The 20550-nt window shown below is 49.1% G+C and overlaps 8 protein-coding genes across 8 annotated transcripts; 4 read left to right on the plus strand and 4 right to left on the minus strand.

Moving 5' to 3' along the window:
• Window positions 1-4077: 4077 nt before the first annotated feature.
• Window positions 4078-4800, minus strand: JN550_000537 (uncharacterized protein; the record flags this gene model as incomplete). Its single annotated transcript, XM_049317004.1, has 2 exons — window positions 4078-4213; window positions 4268-4800. The coding sequence occupies 2 exons, from the start codon at window positions 4798-4800 to the stop codon at window positions 4078-4080; spliced, it is 669 nt and encodes a 222-aa protein (XP_049177826.1).
• A 405-nt stretch (window positions 4801-5205) lies between these two features.
• Window positions 5206-6045, plus strand: JN550_000538 (uncharacterized protein; the record flags this gene model as incomplete). The annotated part of the gene is made up of 1 exon (XM_049317015.1): window positions 5206-6045. The coding sequence occupies one exon, from the start codon at window positions 5206-5208 to the stop codon at window positions 6043-6045; it is 840 nt and encodes a 279-aa protein (XP_049177827.1).
• A 2438-nt stretch (window positions 6046-8483) lies between these two features.
• JN550_000539 (uncharacterized protein) lies at window positions 8484-9275 on the minus strand (the record flags this gene model as incomplete). The annotated part of the gene is made up of 1 exon (XM_049317026.1): window positions 8484-9275. The coding sequence occupies one exon, from the start codon at window positions 9273-9275 to the stop codon at window positions 8484-8486; it is 792 nt and encodes a 263-aa protein (XP_049177828.1).
• An 899-nt stretch (window positions 9276-10174) lies between these two features.
• JN550_000540 (uncharacterized protein) lies at window positions 10175-11769 on the minus strand (the record flags this gene model as incomplete). Its single annotated transcript, XM_049317037.1, has 3 exons — window positions 10175-10408; window positions 10476-10987; window positions 11043-11769. 3 exons carry the CDS (start codon window positions 11767-11769, stop codon window positions 10175-10177), a joined length of 1473 nt encoding a protein of 490 aa, XP_049177829.1.
• A 675-nt stretch (window positions 11770-12444) lies between these two features.
• JN550_000541 (uncharacterized protein) lies at window positions 12445-13225 on the minus strand (the record flags this gene model as incomplete). Its single annotated transcript, XM_049317048.1, has 2 exons — window positions 12445-13107; window positions 13160-13225. 2 exons carry the CDS (start codon window positions 13223-13225, stop codon window positions 12445-12447), a joined length of 729 nt encoding a protein of 242 aa, XP_049177830.1.
• A 2186-nt stretch (window positions 13226-15411) lies between these two features.
• JN550_000542 (uncharacterized protein) lies at window positions 15412-17142 on the plus strand (the record flags this gene model as incomplete). The annotated part of the gene is made up of 5 exons (XM_049317059.1): window positions 15412-15739; window positions 15792-16227; window positions 16278-16341; window positions 16393-16947; window positions 17002-17142. The coding sequence occupies 5 exons, from the start codon at window positions 15412-15414 to the stop codon at window positions 17140-17142; spliced, it is 1524 nt and encodes a 507-aa protein (XP_049177831.1).
• A 548-nt stretch (window positions 17143-17690) lies between these two features.
• On the plus strand, window positions 17691-18648 carry JN550_000543 (uncharacterized protein; the record flags this gene model as incomplete). The annotated part of the gene is made up of 6 exons (XM_049317070.1): window positions 17691-17941; window positions 17994-18046; window positions 18106-18165; window positions 18226-18303; window positions 18359-18436; window positions 18488-18648. The coding sequence occupies 6 exons, from the start codon at window positions 17691-17693 to the stop codon at window positions 18646-18648; spliced, it is 681 nt and encodes a 226-aa protein (XP_049177832.1).
• Window positions 18649-19614: 966 nt separating this feature from the next.
• On the plus strand, window positions 19615-20454 carry JN550_000544 (uncharacterized protein; the record flags this gene model as incomplete). Its single annotated transcript, XM_049317081.1, has 3 exons — window positions 19615-19698; window positions 19749-20061; window positions 20144-20454. The coding sequence occupies 3 exons, from the start codon at window positions 19615-19617 to the stop codon at window positions 20452-20454; spliced, it is 708 nt and encodes a 235-aa protein (XP_049177833.1).
• Between the last annotated feature and the right edge of the window lie 96 nt (window positions 20455-20550).

Below are 20550 nucleotides of genomic sequence, written 5' to 3' on the forward strand. Positions count from 1 at the left end.
TATTGGCGTCGCCAGTACGCTGTATGTGACACAATTGTCATGGGGACGGCATTACTTGCCATCAATGATTTTTTTAGTTGTCTGCATCCATGGTAACAAGAATTGGGTTCTTTTTCGCCTTTTTCGGCACTTTTGCCTACGTCTCCACAGGTTACTTTGGTTGGACTCAAAGTGGCAATGCAGGCCGAGCGGCGCGTTGAAGGGCCAATTTCGGAATTATGACCACATCAGAAGGATTGGGGGAGGGAGGGTCGGATCATTGCTAATCGCGCTTGGACATTGCGAGGGCGGCCCTGCAGTACATGCATCTGAAAAGTGTCATCATGGTGCTGGAACTCAAACAACGGAATACTTGAATTAGCTAGTTCTGTATGCTCGTTCATTGTTGGCGCCGCCATTTCTCTATGGCTAGAAGTCACTCACTAGGGAGATCGATGAATCCATAATTCCTTTTTCAATTTTTTTGGGGGTTTTTTTTTTTCCTTTTTGACTGGTTCTGGGAAGGGGAGAGGAGGGGGTGGGGGTTGCAGCGGAGATTCATAATGACAACTCAGCGCAACAAAAGCAAATATTCTCCCTGCAACATGGGTTTCTCAATATAGTACGCAAACCGTTTGATACTGAGCACATACGACCATAGACGCTAGAGAACTCGGGATCCCGTCCGCTCTCCCATAGATAAACTGGCGATCGCTGGATTAGTAGTTGGGTGGGTGACCACCAGCGAATACCCGGTGTTGTATGTCTGCTTTTTGTTATTTTTTGACTACCCGTACTGGTCCTAGAAACCGAATCATTCCATGACGGGCCGTCGTCGACCAGATCTGCGGTATCGGTTGCCAATGGTAGTTATGAAACTTACCAACAATCTGCCCCTGAGACTCAGACTGGCTCCGGGAAGAAGCCAAAACTTAATATCGTAGAGGTCGAAGAATGTCACGGCTACGCGACTCACATTTTGATATGTGGTCTGTGCGCTAGCTCTAGCCTAGAGTAGAATAGCTTCCCAGTGCTGTGGAGAAACCTTTCATTCCCTAGCGCAACTACATCGTATGTTTGCACTTTTACAAAGAAACTGTCTTTTGATACCAAACTAACCATATATAATCTAGAATTTACTTCTTTACCGCTATATCAGTAGAAGCAAACTGATTGCACTATCAATTGAAATTATCACATGTTCTTCGAAATTCCCGGTTCAATCGTTTCCAAAATCCGGATCAACTCTCTGTATATCTTCTTCTGAATCCTAGAACCCTCGTCTGATTCCACGAACTCATGCGGCGTGCTTAGCTGGCAGTCTTCTAAGTATTTACCATGGCTATTCCACCCAGCCACAGCAGCCGAGATGTATGTCCGGGCTCCCATTTCGGGGGTGCGCCCTATTAGTCCGAAGCCGACTCTTGTGAGGACTTCGTAATACCACGCCCAAGACTTCTCCCGCAAAAGCTGAGTCTGGCAAGACCCGGGCTCAACAATATTCAGCACGACCTGCGGCTTCCCTGCTTCTTTGCTCTTCAACATCTCAGCGGCGATTTCCCGGCCGGCGAATAAGCTCATAAGTTTCGTGTTAGCATAGCGGTTGAAGTGCTCAAAGATGGATGGTGCATCGCGACCCTCGAATCTGGTATAGAAATGTGCGTCGGAGCTCACGATAACCAAGTGCGGGACGCTTTCACCGTGAGTCATGGATCCGGTCTGAGTATCGTCACGGTAAAAGGCTTCTTTGGTGGCTCATAAGGCTGGAAGCAGCTGCAAGGCCATCAACCATGTCGAGATGACGTTGACCGTAAGCAGGCGCTCATAACCCTCCGCGAGGTTATATAACGTGCTAAAGAGGCCAGCGTTCTCAATGACAACGTCGAGACGGCGCAGTGACGCTGTACGGCGGCAGAAGGCCCTGGCGCTATGAAATGATTCAAAGTCGACTTGTAGGACAGTAAGACAAGTCATATATACTAGGGAAGGTAACGCACATGATTACAGGCAAGCTACGACGCCAGGATGGTTCTGCAGATGTACAGAAAAACGAGGCAGTGAAATATATATTTCTTGTGCGAATTGGCGGGAAAGCAAGAATGTGGGAACTCAGTTTCCTCATCTGTGCGGGCACATCCTACTATGCATACGGCTCATCTTCAACCCAGTCTGGACACCTGGTTAGGCTTAGGCTGTATCAGCTCCTACCCCAAACCCCTCTACCAGCGCGAGCTCTGTCTATTACCAGAAACATGATACGTTACACAAATGCACATGACTGATATTTGAAGATTGGTGCCCAGCCTCCCAGGCGTTCAACATGCCGCAATTACATCCTTGCATTGTCATGCCAAGATCGAGATCATGGCTAGATCATCAACGCACGTCCTGCATCACTGGCACCCCTACACCTATGGGCTGTCGTCGGTCTTCTATGTAGACTTGTCGATGACTGCCCGGTACCTAACCATCGTAGCTTGGTGTGCCTCGTGTCTGCACGCCTTCCTTTATCCAACACTAACTGCATGTACATCTACATCTCATGACGCCACAATTAAGTGGTGACAGTTCATGTTAACCTACACTGGATCCTTCGCCCAGGGTGTCTTCGGCCTCGCCGTTCCTATGAGCTTTGGAACGCGAGCTATGCGCTGTCGACGCCCACAAAGTGTTCTCGGGCAACTTTACAGTGTCCTGATCATCTCCATACTTTTTTTTACCTTGACTGTAGTCGCGACCTTCTCGCCTTCCGCCTTGATTCTCCTCCAAGGCCAGACCCTTCACCATACTCTTTGAGATATTGTACTCCATTCGTTACTTTCATCCCCGCAAGGTTCAGTCCTCAACCGTATTGGAATTTTGTCGAACTCGAAGACACAAGCATCGTAGAGTATCTAGGTATCGACCATCTACGTCATGGCTTGGTCTTTCGAGTGCGTGGGCAGACGCGGTCAGAGAAGTAACTTAGCATGATGAATTACTATCATAGTGACTATTCTGAGGCTTCATTCTTTCCAAATGTGTTGCTTTGTCTTGTGCAGAGCTTTTGAGTGAGTAACCTGCGATGTGTCTGGTGTAGACAATCAGCAACGAAGGGAGCTTCTCAGATCCGGATAAGGGTATGTGCTGATTTCTCTATACACAATCGATTAGCGACATCGAGCATGACGTAATGATGGAGTGGTGTTGCAAATAATGAGCCAGAGGACATGGAGGTCAAGGCACATGGCTGACGGGGAGACGATGGCATATCCTCTAGAAGAAATTGCTGTGGGGTGGATAAAGTCAGGAAAGGATATATAGCTTTCTGAAATAGGTGGAACTTGGAGGATACTTCAAACATGACATCAAGTATACGCTGTCCCACTGGGATGGTCTCCAAGATCGGCTTGACAGAGGCGAGAACAGGAGTCAGAACCTAATCGGCCAGCACGAAGCCCCCAAATGTTGCAACAGACACCCGCGCGACCACTAATTCTTGCAATGGTATTGCACCTCTTGTTAGGTACTTGATTCAACACAGCGCGATCGTATACTCGTCTTCACATACACCATTTGTTAGAGATAACTTACGAAAACATGACCAAAACATTGTGAAACCGCTGCTACTCACGGTCTGCCCTTTGAGAGGCAAGCTACATCAGGGAAGCGACACGGCGCAACCTCAGACGTCGAGGTTCTGTCTTGGAGCCCCCAGTGCCTACGCTTCTGACTTATTACCACATCATTGATCCAGACAAATGTATGTGTGACAGATGAGTTTACAACCAGTAAGAACGGTGATCAGCTATGACATTGAGGCTACGTCATGTGCTCTGCGGAAGCACCAACGAAACTTTCGAAGCCTTTCATATTCCACTTTTTTCTATTTCTAGGCAGAAACAACACAATTTTTTTTAATTCACCTGTTCGTTAGTTACCGTTTCGGTAGTTGGTTGATCGTTAATCATTACCAGCCACTAAATACTTCCTCAACTCATTCTTCATATACAACTCTTGCACAATATGGTTTCCGAGGCAGCTCATCACCATGACTGTACAGATGCAGAATAGTCCGAGCAAGCATATCAGAAAGAAACTGAACACTGATATCTTGCTTCAGCTACCTGCTTCAGCTACCTGCGCATTTGAAGTATTAATATCTATGCAGTAGAGAGTTCCCGGCCATGTAGATCCATTGTTTCTCGTCAAATGGAAGTCGCCAACATTTCTAAAACCGAGACCTTCGTAGTACCTGTTGTTTGTTAGTTTAGCCATGCCAATCACGACCGCTGGTATACAGATGGACACTTGCCTGTTCAACTTCCTTCCATTGCCCGCCCATGCATCTAGGTACACAACATCTTTGCCTTTTTCCAGTGCACGGCGCTTGATGGCCTCCACCAGAGCAGCTCCCGTACCTCTATACCGAGGCTGAGATCGGTGGTCCGAGATGATGACCTCGATGAACAGAAGCGATCTCTTCTTCTCTATCTCACTCTTGAGCTCCTGACGTTCTGTAAGATAATACGGCAAGGTGTCGCGGATCAGCGCCGCTCCAACTGGGACAATGTTTGAGGTGCCATCCACCGGGGTCTCAACTTCCGCCATCAGAAGACGCCGACTATCGTTCCAGTCGTCCTCTTCCGACTTGAGAACAACATCCTTGATTTCCTCCTCGAAGCCTTCTCTCTGGGAAAAAGGCTGGCCTCCCCACATCTCGCCGGCGCCAATGGAAGCGAGATACGGCAGTGTGGAATCCCACGCTGCAACTACAAACTGGGCGTCATGGCCTGTTGACCTTGCGCTGCGGATTCGGAGGTGTTGGGCATCGGAAGACATAATGTGGATAGTTGCAGCCTGCAGAGACCGCGGCGGGTAAGGCGCAGACCAGTATATGTTTCACGGCCGTGCCAAGGCAGAAGGATGACATAATCCCTGTCTAATCCCTGTCTGTGACCTTGGTATGCCTTTGTACGCCTCATTGGCTTTAGCCGCGCTGTCACCTTCCCAAATGGCGGAGCTACCTCGTCATAACTTGTCTCTGCGTAGTGAGTGTGGACGTCTTATAATCATGATATGATGTGCATGCTTGATGTGACGTTGTGTATGTGAGTGCGTGATCCAAAGTGCATGAATGAGTGTGCCTTGTCGGTAGTTTTGCATCTGCACGTTAGGAGGGTCAAGTAGAACAACCCTCGACTCTGCCTATTCTTTATCAGAAGCAATGGGGGTCTCACACAAACAATGGCACGACTCATTGCATTCGGACTCTCCATCTTCGTTGCTTTGGTAGCCTTGTTAGGCACGAGCTTCTTGCCCTCAGTCAGACATGTCTGGTCGTATTACCACGATACGCCGCATGAATCCGGGAACCACGAACTCCCTGAGCCTGCGAAGCCAGTTGCAAGAATATTTTTATACGACCCTCTCATTATCCACATCGCGGACCTGATCACGCCTGACGAGCGTAAATATCTCCGGGAGTTGGCGTATGACTTTGTTCCCATGGCATATTCCAAGTTCAATGCCCTAACACTTCACTTTCAAACTAGTCTGCCGCGCCTGAAACGATCGTCCGTTGACCTGGACGGCGCGATAGCCGAGCAGAGTAGACGCACAAACTCGACAGCCTTCCTGCCCTTCGATGATGTAGCTATTCGACGCATAATGGCGCGAGTCAACGAGTTTCAAGGCTACATGGAACACTACCGAATCAACGTGCAAATTACCAGTTACCAGGAAGGCCAGGAATATCGCCCTCACTTTGACTGGTACGAAGACGACGAGTATCATATCAATCACTTCTCCACGATTTTCGCCATTCTGGAAGCCAGCTGTGAACACTGTGGCACTCAATTTCCGAGGATCAAGGTCGACTGGACTAAGCGTGATAAGAAGTGGTGCGAATATCTTGACTGCTCGCAGAATGTCTTGACCACCAAGAACATAAACAGTTCTGCCCTGTTCTGGCGCAATCTGGATGACAACCTGCGCGGCCGCCCGGACACATTGCATGCAGGGCTTCCAGCTAAAGACGGATCCAAGATGGGCCTCAACATATGGACAGAGATTGCGACCTCATAGTGTTTGAGCTAGAGATTACACCAATATCTTCAACACCCTTATTTGTATCTGTTCACAGGTCAGGTGTGCAAAATCCCGTCTATCCTCATCATTGAGAGCCCGCGCCAAATCACGTGTATGTGCTTTCAGAAAGTGCTCTGCTTCATAGACTACGAAATGGCCATGTAATGATAGAAGGGCCGTGTGCAATACAACTTGCCATGTCGTATGCTGGCCATTTGACCTGCACAACTCATTTTCACATTGTACTGATTTGTTTTATGTAACATGTATTTTCGTCACGAGAAGGCTTTAAGCTTTAGAACTCATAAGGTAGCACCTGGACCACAGCGATACTAGAGCAATTTGCCCCTTTGCGTAACTAAAATATCATCTGCGTGCCAAACTGGATTCCCAAGCAGCTCACAGTCTTAACGCTTGGAATGCAAGGAACAAGACCGTACTGAACCACTTTCTTGTCAAACTATGGGCAACCATTGGGTATTAGATCGGTGCTACTTGCTATCCTCCTCAGTTCTAACCGGCTTGGCATACAACAAGTCACCGTCGAGGTTGTTAGAGCGTGTGTCAACAACTAGCAAAAGAGTCAGATAGGCAATCAAGGTCACCCAGGCGTACCAGAAAACATAATTATCTGCACAGTTGCCGACCATGACTACGGCAGTCATGGTCAAAATGAGCTGGAATGCCTTCATAATTGGCGTTGGGATTTCGAATGTAATTTCAAGTGCTGCGAACTATTCTGCAATAATTCTATTAGAGAAGTTAATATAAGGCTTCTCCCCGGCGTAAACAGGTCTCCTACGGTCACTAATTATTTACGGCGTGGAGGCGTAAAGTAACGTTAGATTTAGGCCAGCACAGGTACAGTCTAACTACTAAGCTCAGGCTAGAAGGACGTAGTATAAAGTTGTAGCTAAATTTGTGGCTAAATTTATAGCTATATAATTTGCGTTCCATTTATTTAGTCTTCCCCTTTTTCGTGGATTTTAATGTATCATCATATTTAATTCGCGACTATTAGGTTTGGCGACTGTCGATTTACACGTCTATTTGGCCACACGTACGATGTACGTTCAAATCGTCGATACTGACGAGGAGGACTGCATCGGCCGAGGTAGTGTTACTTGGTGAATATGGCCCAGAAGCACTATTCCAGTTCACTGCCGAGACAATATCTCACATATTGTTCTAACTGGTATATATGTAGGTTTGTAGGCGTTGTACAGCCGTTTCTCGTGGACGCTTGCGATGGAGTTCGTATAACACCTGCATCAATGGCCACTGCACATGATCCGCTCAGCATCTAGGAGCGACTTCCAAACTCCTTCATCATTATTTCCTTGATCAGGACCCTCGGCCGGCTGATGATTAATAGTTATCGGCCTGATACTTCCAGAATGTATGTCAGTACGACACCGCGGGCGGCAGATTTAATGCAGTCCCATGGACCCTGACCGGAACCCCTCGACGATTCTTGGCAGCCAACTTGAAGTCACTCTTGAAATGTCCTGCGCTCGTCCAGTTTGACATGGTTGTCGTGTAGAAGCTCTGATAACCGTACAGTGGCATGGCTCCGTGTGCTCGACCGATTCCTTCATGCGCCTGTGCAGCACCACCTCAGCCGGCGTTGTTTGGTCTATAATGCTCCATCTCACCGCATCTGCCAGGAGGTCGGGGCGATTTCTGTCTACTGACAAGCTCACTGGTGATATACGGGTGTGCAGCGCCAGGATAAAATTCTGCAGATACACCTTGGACGCGTGCAGATGGGCGGTAGCCGCCCACGGATCTCGAATATGCTAAGCAAGGTGGTGGTTCCGGCGAGGTGCACTGCGTACGCCACCCGCGCCCAGTTGGACTGTCCACGCCGTCAGAGTACCACAGTCACTCAGGAAGCTGCCTGTGGTGTACATATTAATCTTGATTTTGTCCGTGCATCAGTCGATGAGGTGTCACGGAACCTTCGAAATCGCGCGTCCGTATTTACCAGTGTGGCACGGCTTGGCTACCAATTGGGTCGACAGCTGATACCCAGACCTTGGTCAGAAATGATGCTGGGAATGAGAAACCGCTTGAGAGAGGGCAAAATCTTTCCTAGCGAGCAGTGTACATTGATGTCGGAGTCGAATAGCTCGCTATGCCAGCCGCGGCCCAAAACGCATCTCACCGACCTCTCTGTGGGCTTTTGGCAAATATGATGATATACACTATACTCTGAAGTATTTAACGCCTTGAAACCTTGTTTTTATGTACAACTCCTTCAAACGCCTGTAGCCGTGGTATTCCTTTCTGCAAAACCCTGATCCAAATGTATTGCCATAGAAAGTCCCACCTAAGCGACCTGCAGTGGAGCGATTTCCCGCGCCATGTGGTATATAGTTGAAAGTGAGCCAAACGGCCCAAAGTGCGGCACCAAAGCTCTGTAATAGACCAGCTCAGGGACGCCCCTTATAGAAAGTGATATCGAATCGCGCATTTGCCGACATAATTACCGGCTCTCCCATATTCCGCTCAGCATAGTGATCATCGAGGTATGCTTTGTTGTAGCCAATCTTGCTGGCAAGGTAGTCTCTGGGAGCCGCTAGGATGTTGATATTCGTTAGCTCCTCGGTGTGTTTGATTACTTTGGCTCCACCACTCTTTAGCATGTAGGCACTTGCGGGAGCATCATCCAAGAGCCATTCTGAAAACCCTGTCTTCACTTCGCTGCCATCCAAAGACTTGACGCTCACGGCGCCGTCGCACCCCTTTATTAGAGACACGTCGGCCCAGCCTTGGCCGGTTGCGGCCACATTCGTCAATTCCATCCATGTCCCCAAGATGTGAGAAGCGCCGTCGAGGTTGTTGGCCTCGGTGCCTCGCATCACTCGACCTTGAAAGTCGTCGGCAAGGGCAACGAAAGCCTTGTCCTTAGCAGGAATCGTAATGTGCTTAAGTGGCACGCATTCGCAACTATTCCTGTAGAAAAAGAAGCTGCGAGCCTCACTGTCGTCGTTGCGCAAAATTATCCCCTTGGTTTTGCCATCGTCTACGTCTCCTTTGATCTTCTGTGACTGCTTTGGGCAGTTGAGAGTTGAATCGGTAACGCATGGAAGTACATGGCTTTCAACTTCCAACACCACATTCGTATCTCTAGTATGAGCCGACGAGGAACCGGAGTTTTCGGTAAGTGGCAGGGCGACCGCAGCTGCTAATAAAGCGGCAACAGTGATGACTTGCCTGAACATTTTGGTCGGTGTTGGAGCGAACTACTGAGGCAAATGAACCGATGCGAGGCACGGTGGTGTCTTCAGCGGACCAGCGCACAGTGCGCTATATAGTAGGCCGTAGTGCTCAGAGTGAGATGGTGATCTAACGATGCTTCAATTCTTCCATTGACTTATATACTTCACCATACGCGACCGGCGCTTCGCCACCGCACCATCTCCAGTCCTTCCCGGGACCGCCTATGCAAGCATCGTCTCATTGAACATGATCGCTCCTCTAGGAGCCTCCAGATTCCGTAGTAAATATCTTGTCAGATCACTTCCAAGGCAGGCTGACCGGGGTCTGGCAGATCCGCTACCTTCCGAGGATACGTCCCGGGTGGCACAGCTGAAAGCTCACGAGCATGGGGACTTGTCAAGAACAGTTTATTGTCAGTTGGGATTTAGCTCAGGCACAAGCCGCAGTCGGCCCCTGCGTCACTACACAGACTAATGCAGATTGGTGGGATCTGCAGGATTTGGATTGAGGCGTAGTGTGGTTTGGGCGAATCAGAGAGCGGAGAGGCCAGGGGGCAAAGCAGGGGCCCAGAGGTTATTTTGGGCATTTGCTTATCACCAGCACAATTGTTGATGTAGCGAAGTTGTCAGCTGATGAACGTGGCTTCATTTCTCAAAATAAGGCATCTTGCAAAATCCGCCACGTGAACTTTCGCCTTCTCAGGATTCTTCTGATGCCTTAAATAACTTCTGAAACCTAAATTGCTCCTGGCCAGAACGTCTAGTCGACAACCTGAATTGGTAACCCGAGATCTGGCTGCTTTGCGCCAAGAATCGTACCGCGAAACAATGAGTGAGCCGCTCTTCAGTTCATCGGGTCCGATGCATGCAACCGAGTGATGAATGAAACGGCCACATTTCTGCTAGGATATATGATCCACAGCAGGTTTTTCTGAATCAGTTTTGTTCTGCAATTCTCTCAGCGCCTCGTCCGCGATGGTTGTCTTGAATGTCTTGAAGTCGCGGACAGAAACTCTATTTGCAAAAAGCTGGTCGATCTCCTCCAAAGTGCGCCCTTTAGTCTCCGGGACAAACAGATAGAAGAAAACAAAACAGGCAAGGTTCGACCCGGCCCATATGTAGCCATATTTGGCCCCCTGTAAGTTGATTAGTACTCATCGATCATCTTCACATACCCACACGGGGTGATAACTTAAACCATACCCAGTTAAGATTTTCCGGGTTGATGAAGTACGGGGAACAGAATCCCGTCAACCAAGCTAAAATATAACCCAAACTGATAGCAGAACCAACTGCCCAGGATCGAAGCCGTGTGCTCACCATCTCCGTAGAGGTCGGATAGGTGGCATCTCCCACAAAAGCGTTGTAGGCAAACATAAATAGCGCAGTGAACGCAATCAGGCAAGTTCTTGCGGTGACGGTTCCTGGAGCTACAGTCGCTGGAATGGCCATGCCGAGCATGCATAGCCCTTGAAAGACGGCGCCAGTCATCAGTACCGTTCGCCGCCCTGCAAGATGCCGCATAATGTATATGCCGATGTTGACGCCAATGAATCCAAGGCATGTATTCATAACAGAATATTTGAAAGCCTCTTCAACGGTCAGGCCCGAAACAATCATGAAATATGTCGCGTAGCTTATCACAAACCAGGACCCGGCCCCTGTTTGGGTAGCGATAACTCCATAACACAGTAACGTGCGCCTCAAGTCAGTGCCTAGTAAGTCCAAAGTGTTAGTGACGGAAACTCTGCATGTTAGCATCTCTCTCACCTCTAAACATGTCTAATGGGCCAATGGTCTGCGCAGTCCGCTTTTCCTCCTCGATTCCTTGGACCATTTCCATCCATTCAAGCTCGAAATCATCCTGACTCAGTGAATCGCCGCAAAGGGTCTCCAGGGCGTTACGAGCAGCCACGGTTTGGCCCCTATATAGCAGGTGTCTAGGCGATTCGGGAACAAAAAAGAGACCGATCGCTAGGAAAACAGGGACGATAAACAACGTTCCCAGGGGAATCTGATACGAAGCTTTGTCGAGTCGATTCTTCGTAGCATTCGTAACAGCTGACCCAACAATGCTGCCGATATTGACCCATTCAGAGAACAAGGCGACCATAACTGCCCTTAGATGCGCCGGAGCTGCCTCTGCGGTGTATATATTCGAAAAGGTGACCAAGAAGCCATTTGCAAGGCCTAGTATCAACCGGCCGACGTATATAGCGCCCTTGTTCTCTGTGACCATTTGAATGACACACGCAATTGCGTTGAGCACGCATGCGAGCCACAGCGCAACCTTGCGGCCAAAGAAGTGGGCGAAGAGTCCAGCGACGAGGGAAGACAGAAACGCGCCTAGTGTCAAGAGAGAGCCGATCAAGCGTTGAAATGTCCCTTCTATTCCGTATCCGCCGGCGACATTTGCATCGGGGTAACCGAAGACTGCAAGGAATCCAGGCATGGCTTGCAAGCTGCCGACGACCGCGGAATCAAGACCATATTGCATATTTGCAATCGCAACAACAATGCAGATCAATAGGCATTTTCTATTGGCCCACAGGGATGTCTCTGGTAATTTCGTTGAAGTAGCCATGTCTTCTTGTTTCGGCATCTGGGGAGTGGGAAGCGTTATTCAGTCGTGGAAGTACCAGAACGTGGGGGAGCGTAATGGAATTCGAACAGGAACCACGAGATCTCATATTATGCAAATAGCTCCCATGTCTAGTGCAACAATCATGTTCAGCTGATTCGACGTACCAATCGCACACTTGCAGCTCGCAGGTCTTTGCCGCTTTGGCGATACGACGAGCGCCTATTCCCCGCATTTCGGGACTTGATTTCCTACCCCCAGCACCAGCACGCGAGAGAGCACGCACCATGGAAAGAGACCATCGAGCATCTTCTTTCAATGCGGGCATTCCTCATGGGTGCGAAGCTGAGAGTATAAGCTTGCATGCAACACCACCCGGAAACATAGACACCGTTTCTAGACGCGTTACAACTTTGTGCAGAGTCATTCGGGCCCCATAAGCGAACGAACATGAGCAGGTTCTGTTGCTTCGAAATTCTTGAGCGGGGCTGTCAGCGGCAGAAGAAACTACCGCCGTTAAGGCACTCGGGCGGCAATATATTTAATATCTCAAGCTCGCCGCATAGATCATCGTCGGACCTAACGATTTGCTTATTTCAGTCTACTCCGTGGCCATTCCAGCAGACCATCCCACTCTGGATCCAGTTCTGCCATCGCCAGGCAGCCATTGCGCCGAGCCCAGCCATTCATGAACCAACGTTTGGGTGTAAGATGCATGATGGTGTTCCAATACGTGAATATAATAAGTGCGGGCGGATGCTTGGCAGTAAGCAACTCCACGAACCTGTCGGACACATGACCTGGCCAGGCCATGAAATGCTGCCATGACCGCGGATAACCCTCAGTATCCTTCACCCAATTCTTTAGGGTTTCGACTGCATGATGATAAACATGAGCAACATCGCTGGAAGTGTTGGCAAGGTGTTCGACGTTGTCAAGGTTCGAAACAGCCTGCCATATCTGTTCATCCAACGACGCTGCAATCAGGCTAGACCGATGATCGATGAACAATTTGATCTCACTTTGGTGGAAGTGTGGAGAGACTGCCCAGCCTATCCTTGCCGTTCGACGCAAAATGCGGAATATGTCAAGGAAGTCGTGCTCGTCGGGCGATGCTAACTGCGCGACCGTGAAGTGGAAAATGATGACAGTGACACCGAACGCGAGCACCGCAAGCCAGTTCTTGTCGGTAATAATACAACCCGATTCCCGGAACAGGTTGGACGCTTTGATGTTATGACGATAGGCATCGGCCTGCAATTTCTTAGATACGTGTTGAGGTTGAACTGAGTGATATAATGCCCACAAAGAAGAGGCGCTCGGTTCTAGATAGTGAAACCTGGAGGCTTCCTTGTGAAGTGTGACTCTCCATATTGATTCCTCGCGAGGAGTGAAACTAGGTTGAAGCCATATCTTCTCCAGGGCCCAAGATATTAAGTCAGGCTTGGAGCCTGGTGGACCCTCGAAATACTGTAGGAAATGCGAGCGGGGGTTCACGATAAAGCAGTCGATATTATGTGGTGGAAGATTCTCCGTTGGCCCCCGGGCGGAGATGGGAGCCAGAGGATTTCCGCAAGAAGTGACCTGGTAAGCTTTCACTTGTGGTACTAAACCACTACTGGTAAGGTAGTCGCAATGTTCGCCCCGTCTACGACAATTGGAACAGACTGGAGGCTCCAAGTTACACTGATCATGTTGTTAGCTTCTTAGAAGCACCCAACCCTGAATTGTCAGCGAGATACATACTCGTACATGTCGTTTTTTGCATTGGCCGCACCCCTTCAATGCTGTTAGTGAAGCCTACAAGGATGGTTTCGTCGAACGATAAAGTTGGGACTAACGTTGCGGCTTTTGGCGTGATATTGCCTGAGGCCTTGACGCATTGCAGGATCTCACGAGTTGATTCTTGATGATCCAAGTACCAGATCCTGGGATTCCGTTTGAAAGTGCAATCTCTGTCATCACCCGTACGGGAAGCAAGTATCGGAGACGGCTGCGTGATTTCGAGTCGGGTGCTGGATGGAATATTGATGCTGATGAAATGGGAATTGGTATTTGTTTGGCTGACAACTTCAACAGATGGCCACCGATGTGGATTCGTGGCTGTGTGGCGTGGTACTATACCAGAATAGGCTTGGTGTACGAGGTCACAGATGTGACCAATAAGAGGGATTGCTACTAGCTGAGCCATTCGCTGGTGGTCGACCCAGTGGGGCAACAATCTGTCGCCATTTCAGCAAATGGTTGTGTGTTCCTAGAATCTCCAATTTCTCCTCTTCCCCTCAACTTTGAGTAATTACCTGAGAGACTAATGCAAATATGCTGCATCTCATTCTCTGTTATCCCATGTAGCTTTCTTCTACGACCGTTAGCTACATACCACGAGAAGTGTCAAGCCCATTAGGAAACCTCCATGCAACTACGTATACCAGTAGGACAGACTTTAGTGAACCTTAAAAATCAATTGCACCTAGATTGTTCTCGAAACTAAGAGGGCTATTGCATAGGCAACATTTCATAAACTCTATCGCCAATAATGCACTACTTGTACTCCGTCGCAATAGTGCGGTGTATCAGTAACACGTGGTGTGCCTTCCATAGCAATTTTAGGGAAGACGTGCCCAACTAGACCCGATGGACTAGGATCTCAGAGTCTTATACAGCTGTTAGCACGTTATATTCAAAGTCTCAATCATAACCTGGAGAAACATCTCTATACAGGCTAACTACCAGATGGTGCCTTTTTATCGAGGACAGGTCTAAGAGATAAGATAGTCAGAATACATGCGAGCTTGGCTGACTCAATCGTCTTCACTCTAGCGGAAAGTCAATGCCAATTGGCGGTATCCGTTCCTGCACAGTACACAATGACCTTACGCTATTAACACAATAGCTGTACCCGTGAACAATCTTTAGTGACTGACCAGCGACATATTGAGTGGACTTAATTGACTATACAGTGTTACTGCGCTCGTTCCTTCTACTCGACAAATCCAGCTTCGTCTTTCAATTCAATATTGTGGCAAATATTACTATCGGAACTGCGCGTGGTATGCATCAGATGCCGAAAGAATGGCGCAAATACTACACAGACTGCCTATCGAGTTGCGGGAAAGTATCTGCTGGCCCGTAAAAAGTCGGGATTTCCCGACGGGGGACCCAATAGATCCGCCGACGTGATGACCATGAATACGGTTTCTGAATATGTCTAGTGCCATTGGTTGGACTCCTTGTTAGTGCCGATAGAAACGGGGACCTGCAAGGGTGGTTTACTCCACCTATATGGAGCCGAGGTGTCAGCACCGACGGCGCCATGCCCAATACGTGGCACGCAGTACCCCCTTTGAATCCTGGTGCCTTGCAACAAATGATTATGGCACGTTGAAATTTTTACGCTATCAATTTGCAAGTAGTACCTTATCTTACAGGTACCGACTCCCCACGTTCCTGTTGATACAAGATCCTTTGCCGTATGAACTGCGCAAAAACTCGTCTCATCTCAGGCCATATCAAATCACATAAGGTCCACGGCGAAAACGCCGAAGCGGCAAACCCGACATGGCTATGCACCTCACAGATCTTGGCGCTGTGCCGCTGTTGTGCATCTTGTTCGTGACATACTATATCGCCAGCTCCTTTGTGGCATGGCATCGCTTCAGACACATCCCCGGGCCATTCTCTGCAAAGTTCTCGTACTTCTGGCTGGTGAAAACCTCAGCTTCTGGCCAGAGCAATGTGCGATACACTGCTCTGAACCAAAAGTATGGGTCTCTGGTCCAGATGGCACCCAAGACTCTACTCACAGATGACCCAGATGTTATCCGTCGAATGTCTGGCGCACGCTCGAAATATGGACGGTCGAACTGGTACAGAGCTATGAAACTTGGTAAGGGACGATCGATACCTTTGGAGAAGACAAGGCTGATCTTACGGTGCAGACCCCACTGGTGACTCTATGTTCTCTCTATTGAACACAGATGCACACGACAGATTGAAGGCAAAATGTGCGACAGCATATGGCGGTAGAGACAACCCTGCACTGGAAGGAGATGTCAACTCGGAGATTGCTGTCTGGATTGATTTAATCCGTGGCAAATATATCTCAACGGATAACGAGCTTAAGCCGTTCGATTTTGCTGAATCAGCGCAGTTCTTCACGTTGGATTCTATTACCAAGATCAGCTACGGGAAGGCGTTTGGATACCTGCAAGAAGTGGATGTTTACGATTACATTCGATCCACAACAGAGGCGGTACCATTCCTCAAGGTCTGCGGCGAGGTGCCGTTTTTACAAAACATTGTCTTTTCTAACCTTGGTCTTCGCCTGATGGGACCAAAGACTACCGATAAGAAGGGCCTCGGACGGCTCATGGGGTATGTGCTCATTCTAGCAGCTGATGACAAACAATGACTAATTCGAGCAGCGCTGCTAAGGAAGTCGTGGCGGAAAGATTCGCACCAGATGTGAAGCCTAAAGAGGACATGCTTGTAGGCGAATGTGGTAAACTTTACTTGCCTTGCCAACTGACATATGATCAGGGCACTTTCGTTCGTCGTGGGCTTACCCAATACGAGTGTGAGATGGAGGTTCCCTTCCAAATCTTCGCCGGCTCCGACACGACAGCAACGGCGATCCGGAGTACCATGCTGCATATTGTCACCTCCCCTCGTGTGTACTCAACATTGGTCAATGAGATCATGGGCGGCATCAAGTCGGGCGCGATATCAAGTCCGATTGCAAATGACGAAGCAAAGAGATTACCTTATCTACAGGCCGTCATATACGAAGGTCTCAGGATGAATGCGCCATTCACCGGGCTTCTCGCCAAGGAGGTACCAGCTGGGGGAGATACTATCAACGGGTTGTTCGTGCCTGCTGGCACGAGAATTGCGCATAGCATTTGGTCTGTTCTGCGTAGTCGAGATGTCTTCGGAGACGACGCTGAGCTTTTCCGACCGGAAAGATTCCTAACCACGGATGATTCCAAGCGACTGGAGCTCAAGAGCACTGTAGAACTAGCATTCGGATTTGGAAGATGGAAGTGTTCAGGGCAATCGGTTGCCTTCCTCGAGCTGAACAAGGTTTTCGTCGAGGTAAGCGCTATACCGCGCGATCAGCTATCAATAGCTCTACTAACAAGAAAATAGCTTCTACGAAACTTCGACTTTGACCTGATCAATCCAAGTAACCCTTGGAAGAGCCGGAACTTCAACCTGTTCATGCAGAGTGAAATGTGGCTCAAGGTTACTGAACGGGAGTTTACTGAACGGGATGCAGCAGAGCCATGAGATTGGCGGGATAAAACGCGCGCACAATATGTCAATGGATGGTGTTGAGAGCTGCGATGGCTCCACGATTAATCGCCCATCATAGATCCAGGCCATACAATCTTTCCCCACTCGGCCGTTCTGAGAGTTACCAGCCCCAAACCAGACACGCGGAAGAATTAATACACAATGTAACCGTGCGCGCGACCAGATTTTACCCACCATTATGATAATATTATACATGTAGTGAGGCTGACTAGTTGGCAACCCTTTTCTTTTGAATCGGTTGGTAGAAGCTCAACGTGAAACCGACCGGGCGACTTCGGTGTTTAAGCAGGGGGCCCACTCATTACTTTATGTGTTGCGCGCCATCAGTACGAAGCCAGGCGGGCGCCAGCTCAACATGGTACTCATGTTTCGTCATTCTTAGGTTTAGAAAGGCAGCATTATATGCATCTCTCAATCACACTCGAACATTTCTAACTTTTATATACTTTACTTCGCTTGTCAATTGCGAAGTTTTCTTCATTTCACGCCTGTAGTGTTGTACTAGTGCAACACCCGCCAAAATGAAGACATTCGTCTCTCTCACCTCACTAGCGTTGATGGAGGCCCTTGCCCTGGCGCAGATTACCATTGGTTTTGGCCCTTATTTCTCTCTTGGACCAACTAAATCATGGATCAGGGAGGCGAACACAACCTTGGTTCTCCCCACGGTGCCTAACCCAGCTGTCGACCGCCTGGCGTTATGGCCTGGGATGGGAACAAGTGACGGCGATCTCATCCAAGCTATTGCCGTCGCCACTGCCAATCCTGCTACGTAAGTAGCCTGACCATATTACAGGCACTTGGCGGCTTACGAAACATGACAGAGAGTGTCGTGGCACCACGGGACAATGGTGTGTGTTCGCAAGCACATTGGAGTGTGAGTGCATGGTTAGCCAGACTATCATTACTCTACCACTGACTAATATCATTGCTCAGCCCAACAGGAGGCCGGAACGCAGTCGCCCCAGAATGCTGGCGCTCATCTTATTATCCACTGTGAGTCAATTCATAATAATAATGCTCTTCATCACAGTGGATTGCTAACGATATCGTCAGACGTATATAACGATAGCACGCAAAAGTATGACCAAGCAGTCTCTATTAACGGCAAAGTACTTTCAACCCTCTCAACATGTAAGTTCCAATGGTCATTTGAGTTGGTACATTGCATTTGCTGACTGAATCAAAGCATCGGGAAATGCTCAAGGCTGGGGTACTGCAGTCGAATGTCAAGAGAGCGCATGCCACGGGACCGTTGCTACTCACCGTAAGCATCTCGCCTTAAGCCCCTTGTCGTGGATATCTGACTTCTCCACAGAATACCTCGACACCACCATTGTACTCAATGCTGCAGATCCAACTTTTGGTAATACTTTGGCACTCAATGAAGTTAGCTCATCGGGTCTTTCAACCACGGATGGCGGAAAAACCTGGGTCGTGAAAACCATCAAGGTGCAGCAACACACTTTCAATCTTTAAATCATTGACTGCGCATGCGTTGTTGTAATGCAGCAATGCCTTCTTATCCAGATTATTGCACATTCTCAAATCCAGTATCTATGAGAGCCTTGCGAAGCTTGTTATATAATGTCAGCAATAGATAGTGGCACCACTGAACACCAACTACGCATTAGTCAAACATGACCATTGATCAATACGTCAAAAGCATTTTCGTACCTAATCGCTTACTCAAAGGTAGCACATAAGATGCGAAAGTTGCCGTTGGACGAACTAGGCGAGAACAATTCACTCAAAATGCTAGCTCGGCATTGAGGACATATTTGAAAGATCACATAACCCATTACAGAAGCATTTGGCATCCTGTCCCACACGTCGCGTATCTCCGATTGGTGGGTTGCACCAGCCTGCCGAACCGCCAAGTCCGCCAAAAGTTAATGTGCATGCAACTCTGACTCCGCTTATACATCCTCTCGCCCTTGTAGCCCGCTGGGAGCTTAGTCACTCCCACCTTCGCTAAACGGCGATTGCAACTTTCCGAAATGACAGCATTTCAGAGTATGTGCAGCACCACAAAAAGTCTGGGATCAAGTATCTGAGGTCTGGCTTTTATGGATAACTTGGCGTTACTCTGTGCAGTATGACTTGTACCATAGGGGATAAAATGGCCGCTCAGCGGGCCATCGGATCTGCATGCTTTCACATCTTAGACTAATATCCGCAAGTGTGCTGACACACCATCACATATAGTCGATTATCGTGGGTCCCGACTGATGACTAGTTCACGATGTCTCTGGTGGCGCCTGCAGGACTCTGCTTCATGGCGGTGAGGAGAAGGGATGCCTCTTACCCCAGGGGTCAGGTAGATGGCTATAAGTACGCGTGAAAATCACCTGTCCTAGCCACAAGAAAGGATGTATCTCTCCATCTACTCATCCATCCAGCACAGCGGATCAAGCCTCCAGTTATATTGGCAACCTTCTGACCATGAAGCTACCCTCGGTGTCATGTCTGCTTCTTGCGAACACCACCCTCGCCTTCACCAACGAGAGGTTGAATAAAAATGATTCCGTATGTAAACAGTTCACTGTATACTAACATTAAAAGCTGACAACTACAAGCTGCTCCTCATCCTCGACCTCCAAGAGGGCTTGTACCAAGTGGCACGAGACTGGGACCACGCAACCTACCGTCAGAACATGTTTGCACATGCAGAGCTTGGTCGAGTCTTTGACCTTCCCGTCGTCATGACCACGTCGGCCGAGACGGGGCCGAACGGACCTTTGCCTGGTGAATTCCGGCAGTGGTATCCCGATGCGCCTCTGATCAAGCGACAGGGCGAGGTCAACGCGTGGGACAACGCCGAGTTCCGCGAGGCAGTCATCGCAGCCAACAAGTCGCAAATCATTGTTGGTGGCATCACTACAGACGTTTGTGAGTCTTGTCCAAGCCTGACGAACTGATCTTCGGTGCCCATTGAATTTGCTTGACCGCGTATCTCTAACACCGCACACAGGTGTGGCCTTCCTAGCCCTGTCACTTCGCGAAGCCGGATACAGCGTCTGGGCGAACGTCGAAGCCTCCGGCACCACCACAGAGCTCATCCGCGACACGTCCAATGACCGCATGAGGCATGCGGGAGTTAATGTCATCTCTTTGTTCCATATTGTGTGTGAACTCATGCGCGATTGGCGCAACACACCAGGAGCAAAGGAAATCTTCCCGTACCTCGACCAGTACTACCCGGTCTATGGCTCACTTGCTCGAGCCCACCGCGGTGCTGTCAACAACGGCACCGTGGTACCAGGTGAGGCTGACTTGCCTTAAAACGCAAAAACATAGGTCGCGTTGCGTGCTTGGCGTGGGTTAAAGATTGGAGATGCATTCGTTGGAAAGCCTGCGGGTCTATGATCTGGCGGCGGC

Source organism: Neoarthrinium moseri, assembly GCF_022829205.1.
Source record: "Neoarthrinium moseri strain CBS 164.80 chromosome Unknown scaffold1_Wmoseri_CBS_16480, whole genome shotgun sequence".
NCBI classification, from domain to species: domain Eukaryota; kingdom Fungi; phylum Ascomycota; class Sordariomycetes; order Amphisphaeriales; family Apiosporaceae; genus Neoarthrinium; species Neoarthrinium moseri.